This window comes from Pristis pectinata, chromosome 13 (assembly GCF_009764475.1).
Source record: "Pristis pectinata isolate sPriPec2 chromosome 13, sPriPec2.1.pri, whole genome shotgun sequence".
NCBI classification, from domain to species: Eukaryota; Metazoa; Chordata; class Chondrichthyes; order Rhinopristiformes; family Pristidae; genus Pristis; species Pristis pectinata.
Window position 1 is genome coordinate 20,779,575 of NC_067417.1, and position 21,515 is coordinate 20,801,089.

The window sequence follows — 21,515 nt, forward strand, 5'->3', positions numbered from 1 at the left end:
AAAGGAGGACTTAATTCCCATTTTAAAGCTTCCAACAATTCCATGGATGGCAACATATTTGCAATTAATGTCTTGATAATGATACAGTCTCAGAAATTAAGGCTCATTTAATAATCAGCTAAAGCAGAATAAGGTTCTAAATAATGGTAAATAAAGAGAGTAAGAATCACATTCTGAAAGTCATCAGAGAAAACACAAGTATAAAAGAAAGGACAATGCTTTGGTGGGTCTCATGACTGGAAAGGCTTGTATCTGTGTAGTGTGCCAACTTGTTGACGTGTATTGCATGTTCCTGGTAACTGGTTCTATAATAGACATAGGCTAGTTATAGTGGTAGCTAACTCTCCAGTGACTGAGGATCTGGCACTGAATAAAGTGAATTCTGTCAGATGTTGGGAGGAATATCAGAAAAAACACTCAAATTTTCCAGCTCTCCTTTCAACATTTGATTTCCATTGGTCAACACTCTACCTTCATCTGAGCTTCTGCCTTATACCTTTGTATTCAATGAAATATACTAATCTGTAGTATCACCCAAGAATCTGTATAATTGATTTTAGCAATATTTGTCAATTTAAAGATCAGCACTTTTTCATTTCAGAATTATGCATTACCAGTCAATTTCTCAAAAAGCATTTTCGTTAAGCAAAATTCTTCAAGATGGCAACTTTGGAAGTTACACCTTGGACAGCATCTCAAACAAGCTCCAACTGAAAGTATTAACTCCTTGGTGTTTTGTGGTGTTGACCCCAATCTCGCTTCCAATTACTGATAACACTGAAATATTATTAGGGTTGGAGTGTGGTAACCAAGGTCTCACTTCTTAAATGCATCAATACTATGCAGTTACCTCGTTTGCATCCTGAAGGATAAATTTATTGACGAAGCGCTAAACCCAAGTGGCATGAAGGCCTCATACTGTGTAATCAGGTCATAATAAAACACTCTGAGTAAACTCTGTCAAGCTGATGATGGCAAAGCTGTATCACCAGCTCTAGGAACATTCAAGAACTATTAAAAGTAAAATGGTAAATGTGAAAATGTAAATTAAAAAATTCACCTAAAAATCTTATAATGAAAATATAGACATAATTATAAAATGTAACTTACCTTATTCTTACTTTCTTCCTTGCAGCTCTAAAATCCCTTTTGAAATGAGTAGGCTTGCAAATCCTTCTCCAAGTACAAGCTGGCCCAAATTCCACAGCACAGTCACAAGGAGATTCCTGCAAGCTCCTGGTCCATCAACTTTATGAGTTCAATAGTTAACTATGGTTGGGAAATTGAATGTACCTTAGCAAGTTCAGGATTTATATTCACAAGAAAGATGCAAACTTCCCAGGATTAAGGGGAAAACTCAGCAAAATCCACACCATTAAGATTCAGTGTTGGAAGGGCAGGGTCCTATCCATTCATCTGTATAGCCCTATTTTATAAACCTAAATTAAACCTTACCTCAGCCTCCTTTGTTCTAAAGAAATCAACTCTTCGTGGCTCTCCTCCAAGATCCTCCTGCTGGTGTCGAGTATTGCAGAGTCTGTAAGAAATCCTGCCGCCTTTCAATTCCTCCATCAATCCTGACTTCACTTCTGAAGGCAATATTCTCCAGATTTTATTTCATTTTACTGATATGAGCTAGTGGTCAAAAGCCAAGATGTAAATTGATCAAAACCATCAATAGGATGTAGCCAATAATTCTGAACTCAAAGAAATCTGGTTTTGGTCAGTTCAGCCCACCACTCCAAATAACCTGCTCCCTGACAACTTCACTCCCAAAGGGTCCCAAGGGCCAACTGCTGGCATACACTCAGCATCAACCTTCTACAGAAATGCTACTAGAGACAAGCCCCCATTTTCATTCACCTGGTTTCTTCAGATGCACCCACATAAGTTCTCTTAATCATTTGTCCATTCTGATAAGTTCCAGGTCACCTGGCATGCTTCAGGACATTGGCCTAAATCTCTGGAGCAAAACCGCAGACTCCTAGAATGACAACATGGCTGCACAGTAAAAGACAAACAAAGCAAAGAGAATCTACACGAAAAAACAGTCGACCATACAGAAATGCAGAGAGCAGGTTTAAAATACTGGAGAGGAAAAAATGCAAGTTCAATAGAATTCATTAACAATGGTCCACTAACAAAATCAGAAGGGGTTTTTAAATACTCATTTGTTATGGTCTAATGTTTATGTAATATTAGTGACTACTAGTTCATGAATGTTGAACTTTTCAAGCAATGGTCCAAGTCCACATCACTATCAGAGAGCCATTTTGTTAAAAATTGCTTGTCAATACTATTCTGATTTAACACCATGTACAATAGTTATTTTTGTTTCCAATAAAACAATTCCACATTTATTGGATAAACATTCTCACACATTTTCACAATCTTAGTTTCTGAATACAAGATCTGGGATTTATTTTACAATAAAATATTTTTACATTTATTGAAGAACTGATTCACACAAACATACACAAAGTTTCTGATACCCATATGCAAAAAGCTGCATTTTTGTTTATACAAAAACTGGCAGGTTACTGGTGCTCTCCACTGTTTCTTTGCTACAGTTAATGCTCTCCACTGCTGAATTTATGCTCATTTTACCAGATAATCATTATTGCTATTGGCCAACCTGTACAATAATTATCAATTCTGATTACTGTGACTATGATACCAGTTCATACTCTTTTTCACCTCTTCTAACTCCTCTAAAACTGGTATTGCTTTCATAGTTAGTTTCAGCTTATGAATTTTCCATGAATGGAAGATTGTTCAAGTTTTGTTAAAAATAGGTTGACTGATTAAGAGTCATACAGTGTAGAAACAAGTCTTTTGGCTCACAACATCCATGCCAACCACCAAGCATCCAGCTACACTAATCCCATTTTTCCTCTAGCATCAAATTCCTGCTCCCACCCTCAACTCAGATTCTTCTGCCACCCATCTACACAGGTGGCAATTTATGGTAGCCAATTAAGCAGCATGTCTTTGACATGTAGAAGGAAACAAAAGAACCTAGAAGAAACCCCATGCAGTCATAGGAAAAATGTGTTAACTCCATGCAGACAGCACCCAAGATCAGGATCAAACATGGCTCTCTACAGCTATTAGGCAGCTGCATGAACTGCTGCAGTACTGTACAAAAAAAGTAAAATACAACAGAGTTGAGGCCAACAGCAGTACAAATGGAGGCTAACTGGAATGGAATTTCAATGGGATTCTGAGGACAATTTTGGCCAGAGGTCATTTCTTAGGGCACCCCTACAATATCTGATGAGACTCCCGTCAAGTACAAATGTGCAACTTGATGAGATTCCTACTGTAAAAGACCACATACCCCTTGTTTTACTTAAGCCAGTGTCACAAGAGTTTCACAAAACCAAAACTCAGTTGGGTGAGAACAATTGCTAAGGATGGAGGGACCTCAGCAAGATTAAAATTTGATGGCAAAGTCAAGCAAATTTGATTTTCTCTCAGGTTAACTGTGGCATTCAGAGCCCACATTTATGAAGGGAGGTTCAGAGAAATAAGCATGTTAGAGGAGGATGCAATCCAGTTTACGGTTAAAACTGTGTAATAAATATTGGAATAAAATATAAACCTCAAATTAGATATTTAAAGAACTAATTTTAATTTTTTGGGAGGAATAATTAGAAGTTGAAAAGTATCTTGAGATTTTATTGTCTGTAGCTTTAGGAACATACAAATAGGTTTAAAAAATTTAAACACTTAAACAAAAGTTTCCAAGATTTTTAGCTGTGCTTCTTTTTAAATCACAACAAGCATTTTGAATTCCAGTGTCAGAACAATCCACCAGAAGACCTTTTGAGAGTATATAATTAGGGTACAAACTCTCAAAAGCAAAATGCAGAGGGTGCATGAAACCTGAAGTAAAAACAGAAAATTCAAGAAACGCTCACCTGACAGGCGGCATCAATGAAAAGAAAAACATAGTTAACATTTCAGCTCGCTGCTTTTGTTACCCTGCCTTATTATCCTTATTGTTATTTATCCATTATATATTGTTATGTATCTCTCCAGCTTTTCCAGTTAGCCTTTTCCTCCCCACCTTTTTCCAATCTTAAGACTATTTTTATCTCTTCAGGAATCCCTGTTCCGATGAAAAGTTAATGATTTGAAATGTTAACGATGTTTCTCTCTCCATGGGTGTTACCTAACCTGCTGAGTGTTTCCAGCATTTTCTGTTTTATTTTTAAAACCTCCAAGTTACAAACTGAAAGCCAGCTTCATTTTGTTAATAAAGCATAAAGCTATATCGTTCTTGCAAAACTATACTCAAAGAACATTTCACACAATATTGACACACAAACACCTGTCTGGCTTGACAAATTTAAGAGCAGGGAAAAAAAATTGGAATGCAAGTAAATTTTGGCTGCTTAAACAAAAGATGTCTAAGAAACAATACAATACAGCATATCTAATAGATCTTACTGTCTGTGCAATATGTTTCAACTGCACAAACTTGGAAAATACCATTTATGCTCTACTTTCAGATCCAAGCTTGATCCAGTATTCTCCCTTGTGATTAAATTATTTTAGTTGATTCTAAGGTATTGAGGACTGCTCATCTCCTTTCCTTTTAAGGAAGCTTATTGGTTGGTTAAGAAGAGGATCTCTTTTAGATGAAGATGCATTAAAATGCAGTCCAGCCAGAAATCTCTTATACAGTTATTCCCCTTAAGAAAGGTAATGTTTCAGATTATTACAATTGATAATACCTTGCATGATGTCATTTCACATATCAATTTTAATCTAGAAACAAAATTTCAAGAACTTTTTTTAAAAATACAGAACTAATCAGTGTGAAAATGTGTAGCAATATGAACAATGAAACAATTCCAGCATAAAAATTAATAACTCAAATATCCATTGGAATGCACAAGTTACTTATATACATTGCAAAAAAAGTTAGTTGGCTCTATTCTGGGCACAGATCAACTGCTCAAATCTCATGATGACTGCAACAAGACTGCTGTCACACCTACTTGAATGCATTCCATGGTGATGATAAACTTGAATTTATTCATCATTAGTACTTTACTATAACAAAATGAAAAACCTACACACCACACAACAACCACAATTTCTGTTTTGCTAAAGAAATAGAAAAATGTAGATTAATTTTACCTCTCACATATAATATACAAATATAAATTTAAAGACATGAATATTTGGACAGTTTTTGTACAAAAGTTTTTTAAAAAAGCAATCAAAGTCCAAAGCGTGCTGGTGTATGGCGTGGTGTCACTGGTGTTCCCGGTTCCCTCCGCCCAGGGGTATAGATCTTGACTGACCTATAGAATAATTACAAAATCATAAGGAATATTTCTTCACTTCAAATTAAAACAGAAAGGTACATAGAAAAAGTATAAATTAGACAAGGCAAATCACCTTTAATTACTGGGTTCAAAGTGTTTATAATAATATCCATTTACATGAATAGCTGCATAAGGCAATTTTCTTTTCCAGTTTGCAGTTCCCGTTCAAAACACAAATTAGGCTGCTCTTTTCATTTACATTAAATTATCTTGTCTATCAAGTGTCTGCAGTTTTTTTTTGTTTTCCTGCTCAATTTCAATATGGATAACAGGCAATAAGTAAATGGCTAGCATAATACCAAAAATAGAAAATAGCTGGTCAGTAAATATTGTTCAGATGGACAATCTCAGCCACCAAATTAGTTACAGCCTAAGACTGATGAAAGGATAAAGAGAGGAAGAAAAACCATTAAGAAGATTTTCTTAATGTACTATTATGTAATCATATACCTGTTTCCATATAAAAAGGCATAGGGTTTTATTACAGCTAATGAGAAATAGCAATCTTCTCTCTGTTACAGCTCATGACAACTCGTAATACAAGTATTATCTCAAAAGGAGTTTCTGTGGAGTACAGACTCAGAAAATGCAAAATTGAGGTGTTCCAGCAGTATCATTGGAAGAAAGGTGTAATTACAACACAGCAGTTTACATAGCCAGTTTCCATTATCAATGTGGACATAGGAATTTATAATGAAATTGCTAACATAGGATATGCATGCTGACAAGATTTTTATATATTGCATGTTTGTAAAGACGTGTTTGTAGGCATTGTTCAAATAATTAGAAAATTAGATTGCATCACAATCTAAATGTTTGCTTTGCACTAGCGTCAAGCTATGAATTAATGTGTACAACCAATTCCATCTTTTTCCCTCCACATCTTTATTAAAGATGCTTATAACTTTCAATACATACAACTTGTAGGATGTCCCATTTGCAACACCAATGGTAGTGTAAATTAATGGGGATAATAATCACTTCCATGTAACTCAGTACTAAAACAATAAAAATAAGAAATGTTGAAAGTATTCAGTAGCTCAAGTCAGATGGAGTCTATGATCTATCACCTGAATTGAGTATTAACTTTGTTTATCTCTTCATAGATGCTGCTTAACCCTTTGAGGACTACCAGCGCTTTCTGCTTTGACTTCCAAGTTCTGGTATTCATAGTATTTTTGCTTCATCTATCATAATCTCTAACTTAATATTTTAAGTTTCATTAGTTTACATTTCTTCATGTTATGCATATCTTGGTTGCAAACTACCTGAAGTTCAGCACAACTCTCCAAAGTTATATACTTTTCATTCTCTATGCTCACCAAAACAAATTAAAAAGAGCATTTAATTGATCAAGCCTATATTCCCGTCATGATCTCCCCCAAAACATCTAACCACTTCTTTAAGTACTCTGATATTTTTGCCATCAAAATTCTTCCCAAACAACAACTGCATTTGGACATCAATCCCAAACTCGACATCAGTCCTGAGCTTTTTGTTTACCAGCTAGTAGCTTAATGCATCATGGTCTAAAGTGAAACAGTGCTATTCAGGATGACTTGAATGATTTTTCTAATTCTCAACATTTTTCTGTAGGAACTCATAATCATATCACAGTCTTTGAAAATATCTTATTAGTCTCACAAGAGAACCAATTGCACATAATTGGGATATTTTCAGATTATTTAGTTTGTGTCTGGATTTCGTTACTGGGCTTGTACAGTTGATAACATTTTATTTTACATACCAAAGATAAGAACATTCAAGCTAGTGAGTCGACATACACTTCACACCACACTCCTGTTGTTATTGTTCTTGTTTAGGCATTAACACCTTTGATAAGCATAATTAGATGTGAAAATATATTACATAAATGTTAACTGCACATTTCACATTGGAAATTCTATCCTACCACATCACCAGTGAATATCCCCAGATCTGCTGAGGAATGCATCAGACACAAAGAAATGCAATCATCATTCTGCCTAAGCAAATTATCCATAGAGGCAACTGGTTAGGTTATTTGCAGTTATATTGCCAATTAAGTGATAAGCTATCACATTTGAACTCATCCGGTTGGAACTTTGACTGTGACAGTGGTGATTAAGTTTATAGCTCTCTTGCCCCTCATGACAAGAGATTCTAGTTTCAAGTTCCATTCTCTCCAGGAGGTGAACATGAAAATATCTAGCATTGAAGAAATGCTGTGCTGTCAGAGGTGCCATCTCTTGGATGAGCTATTAAGCATAGGTCTGAACTTTCAGATGTAGATAAAGAATCTCACAGAAACATTATTAGCCCCAGTTCTGTGGCCAATAATTGATCTTCAATCAACATTTCTAAAAAAAAGCTTATCTGGTTATAATCATCTTCTTGTTCTTCTTCGGCTGTCCCTTGGGATTGAGAATAACTTACTTTTTTTTACTGGTCATAATCACATTGCTGTTTGTTGGAGTCTGCTGATTGATTTCTTACACTGCAAATATAACTACAGTTGAAAAAAATACTTCATTGGGCACAAAATGCTTTGGGATAGTCTACAAGGGAAATGAAAACTACTGCACAAGTACATGTCTCTTTTCTTTTTAACTGGAGTCACACACCAGAAATTCTTAAAGCCTAGCCAGAAAAAAAGTCGCATCTGGCATTGTATCAGTCAAAGGTGAACAAAGGCTGAAGAGAATTATATTCACTGACTTTTGTCACACAATTCTTCCAATAAAGGCTATTATGCATTTTACACAGCCCATTGAACCAACACTGTTTTTTACTACATTCCTATTGAAGGAAGTATTCAGGAATTTTAATGAAATGTGATTGATAAATCAACTGGGTATGGCTTTAATTAGAAAGTTCAATGTTCAAACACTTAATGATCAGTTACAATTTCAATATTTTGTATAATGCAAAAAAGCTAAAGTTTCATAACTAAGCTTTCATTCATACTGTACCAAATACTGACCCAATTTATAACAAAATACAATTTTACCTTGATTTATTTATGAACCTCATTTTGTTAAAGTTGCTAGAGACTTTCTGCAGATAACACAATAACTCAAATAATAGGTACAAATTGTTGTCTCAGCACAAAAAGAAATTGTTTAATGAGCTTTATGTGTTGAAAAAAACATCCTTCAACGTACTTCATTGCTGGTAACAAAATCAAAACTGAAGGGAGCGCACCAACGTTGGATATGTTTTTTTTTGTTGATGGCATCACTTCATCAGCATTCTTCTAACCTTTCCAGCTGAATTCAGGATGTCAGGTTATGGTGCGAGGAGGAACAAAAAATCCAACAAGTCAGAATTTTATATTATCATGGAATATTGCTGAACCTGTAAAGATTGCTTGCTTTCTGATGGCTTGGTGTGTCAATTGACTTAAGCCTTCAGGTTGATAAGAATGAATAAAGGTCCCAGACAACCCAAAAAGGTAATGGTCTAACCAATTATTGGGAAGACTGGCAATAAAGATAATACAGTTGGCATCAGCTGCCCTCTGTTAAAGAAAGGTCAAAGTTGTTGGAAGAAATGTCCAGTGGCTCAATTCCTTATCACAACCAAAGACCACCCCACCCCACTCCTCTTCTAGTCCACATTGAACAAGAGAACCAACTCATGAGCAATGTCTCCACTACACAACATACATATTCTGAGCAAGCACATGAAGTAGCCACTTAGCTTACATACTGAGAGGTCTACCAACACCCTAGTAAGTGTACCAGAGCACATGAAATAATTTGAGGGAAGTCAGTGAAAAAAGGAAGACATTTTGAAGTGGAATTCTTCTTGCAGATATTAAAATTTTAAAGTCAAACCTTCCATTCGGTGCAGCCAATTGAATTCAGTCCATAACATAAGACAACACAAGACTAAAAGAATTCAATGGCCTGGATTTTTCCAGTAAATGCCAAGAGCTGCAAACAGATTTGTATCAATTTCCCATTTAAATGGCACAAATCCAGGACTTATGCACTGAAGAAGTCTTAAAGATACCGAATGATACTGAGTGCTGCATCTGCCCCTCAAAATTTACAGCATTTAAGCTGGGGAATTCAATTCTTGGATCTTAGACCTGGCTAACTTCAAGTGAATGCAGGGTTCCAGGGAAGGAAAAGGAAATTATTTTTAATTATTTTTGTGCAATTGGTTTATTTTCTTTAAATTATAAAATATTCCAGATGCTGCAAGTCTGAAATAAAATAGAAAATGCTGTACATAATCTGTCAGAAATATTTAAAACCTCTTAGAGTTTTGCCAGCCAGCAAATTTTCACCTCTAGCTTTGCCAGCTGTCAAAGACATACAGGAAAGTGACTGCTTCAGTTCAACATTGGCGAGCCTGCCTCAGCTGGAGTCTGGGACATATTGGGCCAGCAACTCAGGCCCTCTATACTCAGACTAAGTAACTTCAGGGTGTAGTGACTAGAATTGAGGGGCTCATTAACTAATAAGGTAGGAAAAAAACGAAGATACAAAGACATTTTAACCATCAAAAGTAACAGGAAATAATGTGCCAAACTTTACATCACTATTATTTCATTTTACCTTATCAGACATTAGATGTTTTGAATTCTAGGTTTTTCAAAGTGTTAAAAAGATTAAACAAGCATGTTAATTTTTCTATGTTTAAATAAAATGAACAAGAATATATTGTGGAAATTATAGAAAAATATGACTAAATACAGCATGAAACTCCACAAATGTATGTCCAAAATACATTTAAGAATTAAAGCCTTAGTTATTTTTCAAGTTTATGCTAAATGAAAGCAGCTAAAGATTAGCATATCTAACAATTGTTCAGTGAACACACTGACACCAAGTAATGGTTTCAAAAAGACTTTAGGGTTGATTACTGGTTCCATTGATTGTCACAATTTCACATAAGGGAGAAGGGGAGCAGTGTACAATCAAACAGAATATAGTTGGTTGGTGATGACAAGGTACACATGTAACACATATGCACACTTATTTTTTTTATTCTCACAAATGGATTACAGAATAGTTAATATATTGGAAAATGAAGCAGGAAACAAAAAACAAGGAAAACAGCATAAAATAGGTCCAAATTAAATCAAGCTCCATGAAAAATAAGTTCTCATGTAGAAAGCCCATCAATGCCCCCCCCCACCCCACAGCCAAGTTGAATGTCAGTTACAGATTATAAAAGGAATGGCATCTAACCAGGCAGTGTCATCTCCTTTTTGAACAAGGCAGGCCTTCATAACTTTCAAATTATCAATCACTACTATGTTCTCTGAATTACTGCTAAGTAAAGGAAAAGTGAAAATCTAGAACCGGTTTCTTATCTAATTCACCACTGTTGACTTATTAACTGATGAACTGGAATAATTTGCTTTACAATTTACAATGATTACAAGTCACATATTTTCATCACTTGCACAATATTCTGCAATGTATTTTGCTTGGTTTTCCATTTTAGCAGCTCTGATAGCTTTATAATAAAGGAATATCATTTTTCTTTTCATGCATACAGGTGAAAGATTCCTACAAAATATAGATATTGTATTCATATTTGTGAGAGTGTCTGGTTAACTGAACATCCTTGATAAATGAATGAACTTAGCCGCAAATCTACAAAACACATTTGGTATGCAATTATTGCACATTTTTAATGCATCATAATTTGGTATTGCATCAGTGACCCCTATAGGTGACCTTCTCCAAAAAAAACAGTTCAAAAAGGGTCTGTAGTGTTTTATATTCAATATTGGGTGACTATAGAATCAGAGAATATTGCTCTTATCTCTCTTGCCCAGAAATGGCAGGCTATTATTTCATTCACTTGAGAGAGGGGGAAAAAGAGGGGAGGAGGTACTGCATTAAAGGAATCTATCAAAACCAAGATGAAAGTCACCAGAACAATTATGTTCTCCAAGAAAAAGCCAGACAGATCCTCCAGCAATTTTTGTGTGAGATATTGTTTCTATTCAATTTGGTAAATCAGAGTCTGCTCTATGCATGCTCTCTCTCAGTTATATTTAGAAGTGCGACTACTGATGGCCACCTGACAACGGTAGACAGCCACAATATTACATGAAAAATGTCCACAAATCTCTAATGTTTTTCGGTTAATAAATTAACAACAGCTTGGTCTCAAGAATGTTATGAAGTATAATTACAAATCTTAAAGGCTGACGATAAAGCAATGATATAAGGATGAATATTTAAAATATTTACATTAAATTGTGTCAAAACCATACTTCAAACATTAACTCTGCATGCATAATTAATTACATTTTATGTACATTTTGAATAATGTTTGTCATAAAGGTCATAACTGGGATGTTCAGAAAGATGTGCTTAAAATGAAAGTCTGAATCAGAAGATTAATATATTTACATCAAAGTTAAATCTATTTTTATCATCAAGTTAAATCTATTTTTATCAATTTTTATCCTATTAGATTTTCACCATATCATCCATGAACAAAATGTCTTCTTCCAGACTCTATGGTGTTTTTTTTGGCTAGGAAGCTTACTAACTATCTTGCAGAGAACTGAAAATTGCACAAAATGCTCCTGGCTGGCAGGTTGACCAATCTTTCTCCAATTTCACTCAGTTCCACAGCTTTATTAAAGTATTTCAATACTATTGCCCTGTTCATAGAAAAAAACACGAAAACATGAGCTTAATTACTAGAAGGAAAAGCAAGTAAACAACCATTGGTGGGAATTGTAAAATTGCACATCTGTGCAATTTATTTGTTCTGATTATTTTAAATGCAAAATGATAGTGAGTCAAAATTGTGCAGCAAATTGAATATTAAGAATGCTTTAGAACTCTTAATTTTTAAAAAAGGACTGAACTTATTGGTTTTATTTCAAAAGGTATACAGGCCGTCCCCAGGAACAAATGGTTCTCATTTTTCCAGACGTCCTTAAGTCAATTTTAAGATAACAATAAAATAATTTTGAATTTGTAAATACTGACTTAGCTAGCACTCCTTGATAAGGCGATTGTTAAGAACCACAAAAATGCTGGTTATGTATGGTAGCAGGGTGGTGATGGTGGCGCTGGTGGTGTTTGGGAGGGTGGTGGGGGCAGAGAGAAGGGTTGGAAACAGGATGATTTGAATGCCCTGGCAAATAAGAAGTCCGTAACAAATTTCCCATATATTATATGCACACTCTCGTACCCTGCTGATATCAAAATGGAGGGGCAAGAAAAAATGTATTCCAGGAGATGGGGTTTCAGAATCCTACATACAGACAATGTCCATGATCTTTGAAAGAATTGCAAAAGTTATTTTGGATTCAAGTCCATTGGGAGGTTACTTCTACAGCTCGAACATATTTCATTTAAGCCAAAAGTCACAACAATGAAGTTCGGCTGGATTCCAAAGACTGGACAATTCTACAGTATATGCAATAAGTTATCAATAAAGTCACTGGAAATACTATAACAATGATCTTAGGCAACATCAGCTACCTAAACCAGAAAATTCAAACCAAATATTGGTTTATACAACTAAATTCATTTTGATTAGTTTTTTTGTAAAGATATCTATAAAATGCCCTTACAATACAAATTTTAACAGTGCTGAAACTCAGCAATAATTAACTAATTCCTTCCTTTGTTAGATTCTTACTGTGGACTGCATAATTTAAACTAATCAGGCTACTGCCATATTACATGGTGGAAATGAAATCTACTCACCTGACAATTACAATATTTGCATTTGAATGTGGGATCATTGGGAAACAACTGATGACACAAATTTTTAATTATATTATTCCAAATGAAGAAATTCCAATCAACAATACTGTCAATACTGAAATGTCTGAAATATTTTGACTCACCAAGATATAATTCTAAGATGCAGATAAATTATTTGATTAATTAGTCTGTACACTGAGTTACTTCCATTGATCTGTCTTTTTAATCAAAAATATATCACACAAATCCACATATTTAGTTGCTATATTAAGGTCACAGGCAGTTCGCATACACATTAAAGAGGATTAATATCTGTCTTTAATTTCAAAATAAGGGTATAATGTGCAAAACACTAACTACATTTGCTTCAAGTACAAAAGCAGATTAATGATAGGTTAATGTCAGTTAAGTCTCAATTCAATGGGTGTTAAAAAAGTTAATTTAATTCCATATCAATGCAAGGCACTCTTGTCAAAGAATTGGAAAAGCTATTGTGCTGAATTCAGGCACAAACTCTGCACAGATCAAGGGTCACAAGAAAGGGTTACATAACCTCAATTTGATTAGTAATATGTTAAGGATACAAAAAAAATCTCAGTGCAGTAGAACACTGGTGTATTCCAATGTATTGTTACCAGGCAGAGGATGTGGTACCCCTCGACCAGAAATTATAAAAAAAAATGGATGGGTCAATAGCTGTGGTCCCATGAACATGCCAGTGCTCAGCTAAAAGGACTGGTTGCTCTGCATTCTAGGCACAAAAGTTGTTTTCCCCAATAAACAAAACAGCAAAAGATGTACAGAAAAACCTTAAGATCAAGAACAAACAAAATTGCTGATACATTTCCATTTTCAAACTGGATTACTATTATTCATTCTCATTACCTATATAACAAATTCCCCATTTGTAATATATGTTGCTACATGTTGAAAGACATAGTAGTTCCATTAGTTTAGTTCTTTCAACTCCTATTTAATTTTAGTCAAATATTTCAGCAGATTCTGATTTATGGTTGATTTCATTAATTTCTAAACATACTGGCTCTCCAACTGGATTATCCTCTTCTTTGGAATTTGTAGATTGATCCTACTGGATGTACAAGTTTATAATTTGTCATGAAATTTCTGTGTTTAGTAGCTCAATATAGCATTATTTTTGTGTATTAATAAAAAAAGCCAAATGCTCTCTGAGTGTATTTCATTGCTGTAAATTTGAAGTCTCACTTTGTTTTGTTTTTTTTTGAAATATAACATAACAAGAACTATTTGCAGTGTTTTCTGAATAAGTGACAAGATTAATGTAATCTTGATGGATATTTATTTGGACATGAATAAGTATTTATGCACACATTATTTAATGACTGGCAGGTCGTGTACTGCATACTAGAGTTATTAAAAGAATGTACCAAAACTAAAGGTATCATTCACTCCAACAGAATACAAAGAATATCTCAAATGACAGTAAGGTCTGGACAATTTTTCATTTATGTGAAAGACCAACTCTTACATGAAAATAACTCACATCTGCTGCCATTCTGTGAAAGAAAACAAAATGATTGTCTCCTTGCAAATTTCTTTTGAGGAAAATGCTCTGTGATAAACCGATAAGTTGCTAGTTGTAACTTCCCTTTCAACTGCATGAAATTTTGCAACCACCATACAAATGTAAAATATCAGGCTAATTGGGAGTTTTTTTCTAATTCTCTAGATTGTTAATTACCTTCCCCTCCCCAAAGTGCAGTATTGAGTTGATCACTAACCAGTAAGACACAGACTAATTCATTCTATTTGTTATGTCAGAACAAAATACTAAACAGTGATTTCTCCCAAAACCCATCCTAGACTATTTACAGGTTTTCCAGAAGAGGCATCTAAAACAGCTATAAACATTCTGGGAATGATCAACTATTCGATGCTCGATCTCTCAAAAAGGTTCATCAAAACATATCCAAACTGGAGGAAATATTTAACTTTCATCCCTGGTTTTAAGTTCATACATTATTTTTCATCTGCAAGGGGTAACCAATCTGATCTCAGAACTCTTACAAATGTTCAGAAGTGTTCCAGAGGAACACCAGGTGCTTAGATTGTCTCTTTTAGTGTAAACAGCAGTTTCTCCCTGAAACTCAGCAGCATAGTTGAGATGAAAATCTCTCACCATGGCACGTCATAGCAATATGCTGCAATTGGCAGACATAACAGATCAATTTAATTCTGCTATAATACTTTGAAAAATTGCTTTGTAATTTTTTGTGTTTGATTTAAGTTATTTGCAGAAGATTTTTGAAAATGTAACTACCTTTTTTTAAGATGTATATTTCACATTCATTTTTCCCTATTTCAGTCTCTCCATTATACAATCTTCCCAGTAGAGAGACTTGCTTGCAAGCTCTTCCAGTACCATTTCTGTCGCAGAATGCACACAGGCCTAATCTACAATAACAACCTGCAGGGAAAAATGTCCGCTCACTCAGCATCTTATTAAGATTATCAGATGGACAGATTTTTTTTTTAAAAATTCAACGATATGCTCAAGACACCCTTCAAAAAAAAGCAACATCCTCACCAATTCCTGCAAATCCCTGGCTCATGACTGCTCAAAAAGGATGAGCAATTAGGATGCCACCCCTGTTATGCTCTTCATTTCCCATATGGAAGTGAATATAATTCATGATAATTTTAAAAAAACTGCAAATGCTGGAAATCCAAAATCAAAACAGAAATTGCAGGAAACACACAGCAAATCAGCCATCATCAGTAGAAATAGAAACAAAGTCAATAATTTAGGTGCAACACCTTCAGAACTGGGAAGGAAAGAAAAGTTGGGTTTAAGTTGAAGAGAAAGTTAGAGATAGGACAAAGGGAATATCTCTGATAAGGTGAGGCCAGGTTTGCCATGGAAGTGAGCTGTAAAGGAGGCCATCCAGTCAGCCCAAACAACCCTTCCAAGTGAGGAAGTGATTCATCTGCATTTCTTCCAATTCAGTGCACTGCATTTAGTATTCACAATGTGATCTCCTCTACACTGAAGAATACAATGACAGATTGTGTGACCACTTTGCCGAGTACCTGCATTTAGTCCATGAGGCAATCCTGAGGTTCCTGTTGCCTGCCAGCTCAGTTCTCCATCCCACTCTGATCTATCTGTCTGTGGCCTCCTGCACTGCTTCAATCTGCTTTAAGACCACTATCATCCCAGTACCTAAGAAAAACAAGGTAATGTGCCTGAATGACTAAGACCCGGTGGCTCTTATATCCACCAACGTGAAGTGCTTTGGGAGGCACACATTAACTCCAGCCTCGCAGAAAACCTCGACCCAATGCAATTCACCTACCATCAACAAAGGTCTACAGCAGACACCATCTCCCTGGCCCTACACTCATCCCTGAAGCATCTGGACAGTAAAGACACCTATGTTAGACTATTGTTTATTAACTACAGCTCCACCTTCAATACTATAATTCCAAGCAAATTCATCACAAAACTCCAAGACCTGGGACTCAACACCTCCCTCTGCAAATGAATCCTTGACTTCCTGACCAACAGACTATAATCAGTAAGGATAGGCAGCAACACCTCCGGCATGATTATTCTCCACACTGGTGCCCCACAAGGCTGTGTCCTTAGCCCCCTACTCTACTCCCAATACACTCATGACTTCATGGCCAGATTCTGCTCTAACTCCATCTACAAGTTTGCAGATAATACCACCATGGTGGGCCACATCTTAAGTAGCAATGAGTCGGCATACAGCAAGGAGATAGAGAGCTTAGTGACATGGTGTCATAACAACAACCTTTCCTTCAATGTCAGAAAAACAAAATAACTGGTCATTGACTTCAGGAAAGCAGGCAGTGCACATGTTCCTGTCTAGATCAACGGTGCTGAGGCCAAGAGAGTTGAGAGCTTCTAGGAATGAACATCACCAATAGCCTGTCCTGGTCCAACCACATAGATGCCATGGCCAAGAAAGATCACCAGCACCTCTACTTCCTCAGGAGGTTAAAGAAATTTGGCATGTCCCCTTTGACCCTCACCAATTTTTATCGATGCACCACAGAAAGCATCCTATCTGGATACATCACAGCTTGGTATGGTAACTGCTCTGCCCATGACTGCAAGAAACTGCAGAGTGTTGTGGACACAGCTCAGCACATCACAGAAACCAGCCTCCCCTCCATGGACTTTGACTGCACTTCTCGCTGCCTTGATAAAGCAGCCAGCATAATCAACTACCGCACCCACCCGAACATTCTCTCTTCTCCCCTCTCCCATCGGGCAGAAAATATAAAAGCCTGAAAGGACATACCAGCAGGCTCAAGGAAAGCTTCCATCCCATTGTTATAAGACTATTGAACAATTCCCTAATACGATAAGATGCACTCTTGACCTCACAATCTACCACATTATGACCTTGCACTTTATTGTCTACCTGCACTGCACTTTCTCTGTAGCTGTGACACTTTATTCTGCATTCTGTATTATTTTAACTTGTACTATCTCAAAGCACTGTGTAATGAATTGATCTGTAGGAATGGTATGTAAGACAAGATTTTCACTGTACCTTGCTACAAGTGACAATAATAAACCAATTCCAATGTTATAATAACATCCAACATAAACATGAGGAAAAGCAACTCATCTTCTGGACACAGGGCACCTTCTCGTTTTCATATCAATTTTAGCTAACTCGTTTTCTCTGTCTGGATCAGAACTGGCCAGTCCATCTGTGATATAGGCCCAGTTTTACTCTCACCATTACCACAAGCTGACCTGCCAAGCATGTCCTATCGCACTACATTTACCAAATTTTATGTTCTTTTGTTTGCATTCTCACTCTATATTTGCCGTTATTGCAAATACATGATTATCTTAATGAAGCAAAAAATAATGCAGGCTATTAAGCCTTAAATAACTAAATAAAAATGGTGTAATTTAACACAAAGATGTCCACAGACATTAAAAGCAGAAAAGAATACAAAAGCAGATACAAAACTGACAAGCAGAACTGTGGGAAAACAGAGAATGTTAGAAAAAGAGCAATACTAAATCTGAGAGAAAAAGCAGAGAAAACAAAGCATTAATAGAGAATCAACAGGAAAATGGGGAGTTGTTAAAAAAAGGAACTTCTGCTGTCAGCTGGATTGTGAATTGGGATTTCATTTTCAGTTCCTAGGAGTGCCAGGGCAGCATTTACTACACTAGATTTCAGGCTTTAATAGTAAATAAAACTAATCTTTTGTTCTCTGGGCATTTCCATATGAATAGACTCTGATGGTAACATCAAAGTAATCTATTCAAGAAAAATCAGCTAGGAAACACAAACTTAACTCTAAATTTAGAGTTAACATGTCTTTAAAAACTATGGTGTTTCCTGCTTCAGAGTGACCATTCTATTTATACCTGTAAAATAAAAATCACTATATCTTTAAAAATACTGGTTTAGAAGAATGTGAAATATTGCATTATGGAAATCCAGTGTGGAGATCCTTGTCAAATTTCTATAGTTCCTATTATAGACCACAATACAAAAGGAGAGTTCTCCCTTTGCTAGCCTGAAGAACCATCTCTCAAAAAAGCAGTTACTTCGAAGTCCTGAATGTTCAAATGGAAGATCCTACAAAATCTGTTAAAAAGGAAGTTTTCCCCCAATGCTTAAACCAAAACTCATCCCACAAAAACATCTCCAACAGGAAAGTCAATCACATTTCATTTTGTAGGATCTTTCTCTGTACTAAATAGGTGTTGCAATGACACCTGCACTTAAATGCATCCCTTGGTGAAGAACTTGGTGAAATACTCCACACGTTAAGGAACCTACTTAAATCCACGTTTTGTTTTCCCCCATACTTTAAATTTAGAAGCACATTCAATAATTTTATTTTTCAGCAAATACAAAAATGTGTTTCTTAAAGATTACCCTAACAACTGCTTGGGATTCTGAAACTTACATGTGCACTAATGAAACTGTGGCGCCCTCTGTAGATCGTACATGGAAAAGATAGCAACAAATCAGAGTATTTTCCAATAGTTGCATTAAAATCAAAAATAAAATTCAAGAAAAATGTTTTCCAAAATCAAGAAAATCTGCATTATACTGGACATCATGCAGAAAATCTATTGCAAATCTTTATTATCTGCAAATGTTCAGTTCAAATCCTAAAGCCTGCATATAAAATCTCAATTTGCCATTTATTTTCTCGAGCTACTCTGAAAATTTTGAAAAGTCAAAGCAGCAATTTTATGCCAACAGCTTAGAGTAGAAGAGGATTACAAGAACTGGTGTGTATATATGTATTTTTTTAAAAAATCACATCTTATAAGATTTAATTCTCTATTTGAAAATAAAATTATCGAACACATTTTGATTGCTTTATAGATTATTTTAAATACCAAATGCTGTTGAATTGATAAACAGATTACAGGAAAATGAGATATACAAAGCAAAGGCAGTGCTGTCAAGTCACTAACAGGTGAATTCATTTATAGTTGAGGCTATAATGAAATTTCCATTGATAGCTTGCTCTTTGAAGCTTATGGCCACATTCAATATTTTAAAAACTGCTAACAAAACCATTAAACAACATCAACAGAATACTTTAGGAGTAAATATAAAATGACCCCTACCTCACACTATTCAGAATATTCTTTTTTTCCTGTTCTTCCTTCCGTGCCCGAAGCTGTTCCTGTGCCATTGCCATTTCTTCCTCCATGGATGACAATTCCTCTTTGGCACGTCGACGATTCTCCTTTTTGATTATCATTAAAATGCATAATAATTCAAGGATCATTTTAAAGCACAAACACAGCCAATGTAATATCCCATACCGATCTCTGGAGAATAAATATTCAGCGTCTCCCACTTCAATACTTTGCTGACTGCAGCACAACTTATGCACCATGACAGGAACAAGATTGTAATTTTCTGAATTTAGTTTAGAGATGTAATAAATCAATGCTATGTGCTTTTCTGACTTACCCAATTTTATTTCATCAAATTTTCTCTCTGATATATTGGTTTTAGAAATGGGGAGAGGTTTGTCCATCATTAAAGATCCAAATTATAGATTTTGCTCCATTCCAAATAAAAATGCACAGAATTATTGGCTAAAAAAACATTAGCCTGCCTGTAACTAATTTCTGACTTTGCTTCTTTAAATAACTCACTTTATTTTGAGATTACAAACCCCCAGTCTGAGGAAATATTCACCCCATACCCAAGATAAAAACAAAGTGCTAGAAATGCTGAGCAGGTCAGGCGGCAGATGTGGAAAGGGAAAACAGAATTAATGTTTCAGGTCAAAGACCTTTATCAGAACCATTTCCGTTCTGATGATAGGTCTTTGACCTGAAACATCAATTCTGCTTCCCTTTCCAGAGATATCACCTGACTTGCTGAGTATCTCTAGCACTCTGTTTTATTTCAGATTTCAATCATATGCATTTTCCCCCATTTTTGGTCCTTCCATTGTCTATCTGGTCGAGCTCCAACTTCAAGCTCCTGTGACGTCTCATCAAATAGAAGCAGTAGGTTTTCATAATGTCATTAAGAGAAGACACAAAAATATCCAGCCCAAACTATCCCTTACCAACAGCTTTTAAACATAAGATAGAACATGGAACAGTACAGCACAGAACAGGCCCATCAGCCCACAATGTTGTGCCAACATAGCTATTCCCTCCTACAGAATGCCCATATCCTTCTATTTTCCTCTCATTCATGTACCCATCCAAGCCCCTCTTAAAAGCCCCCAATGAATTTGCCTTCATCACCCTATCAGGCGACGCATTCCAGGCATCCACCACTCTCTCAGTAAAAAACATACCCCTCACATCTGTTCTGAACCTACCCCCTCTCACCTTAGGATGTAGGAACATGGTGAAAAAGAAGCAAAACAAGTACCAGTAACTGGATGAATATATGCTTAGCTCACTTTCAAATACTAGCACTCGCAATGAACCAAAAATTAACATGTTATTTTAATATCATTTAAAACAGGAAGATTAAATTAGACTAGAATGATATTGGGCAATAAGTTTTCTCATACAGTGAACACATAACCATCACATATATTTTGGTAATGACATGCAGAAATAAGTAACCTAGGACCTGGTCTACAGTCCTGATCAAATTATCCTCTTGGTCCTTTTTTATTTGTCACCCTGGTTACACAATTTCCCTTACATCTTGAGAGATAAAGACAAGACTGAAGACAGGTGATTCATGGAAATGAGCTAGGGAAGAGTGCTGGCAAGCCAAAAGAAAACAGAACCACACACTCAGAATGGAAGCGCCAGTGTACCGATAGAACGTAGGCAGTTCACTCCCAGTAGCGAAGGGATTGAAAAGGAGACCAAGGTAGACTGTGAGGGATGGAAGTTGCACCAAATGCAAGTTACAGTTACATGGATGGTATGAATCATCAGAGGATATGTGCTAGGTTCAACAGGATAGTTATCTTTGGAAGTCAATAAAAAAAGTTAAATGCCAGG

The 21,515-nt window shown here is 35.7% G+C and overlaps 1 protein-coding gene across 1 annotated transcript in view; it reads right to left on the reverse strand.

The window, feature by feature from the left end:
* Window positions 1–2,344: 2,344 nt before the first annotated feature.
* The window catches only part of dhx38 (DEAH (Asp-Glu-Ala-His) box polypeptide 38), an 85,240-nt gene continuing 66,069 nt past the window's right edge, over window positions 2,345–21,515 (reverse strand). Inside the window, 2 exon segments of the mRNA XM_052028728.1 lie at window positions 2,345–5,318; window positions 19,650–19,771. Of these exon segments, the coding sequence (XP_051884688.1) occupies window positions 5,234–5,318; window positions 19,650–19,771 (207 nt within the window). The 3' untranslated portion in view covers window positions 2,345–5,233.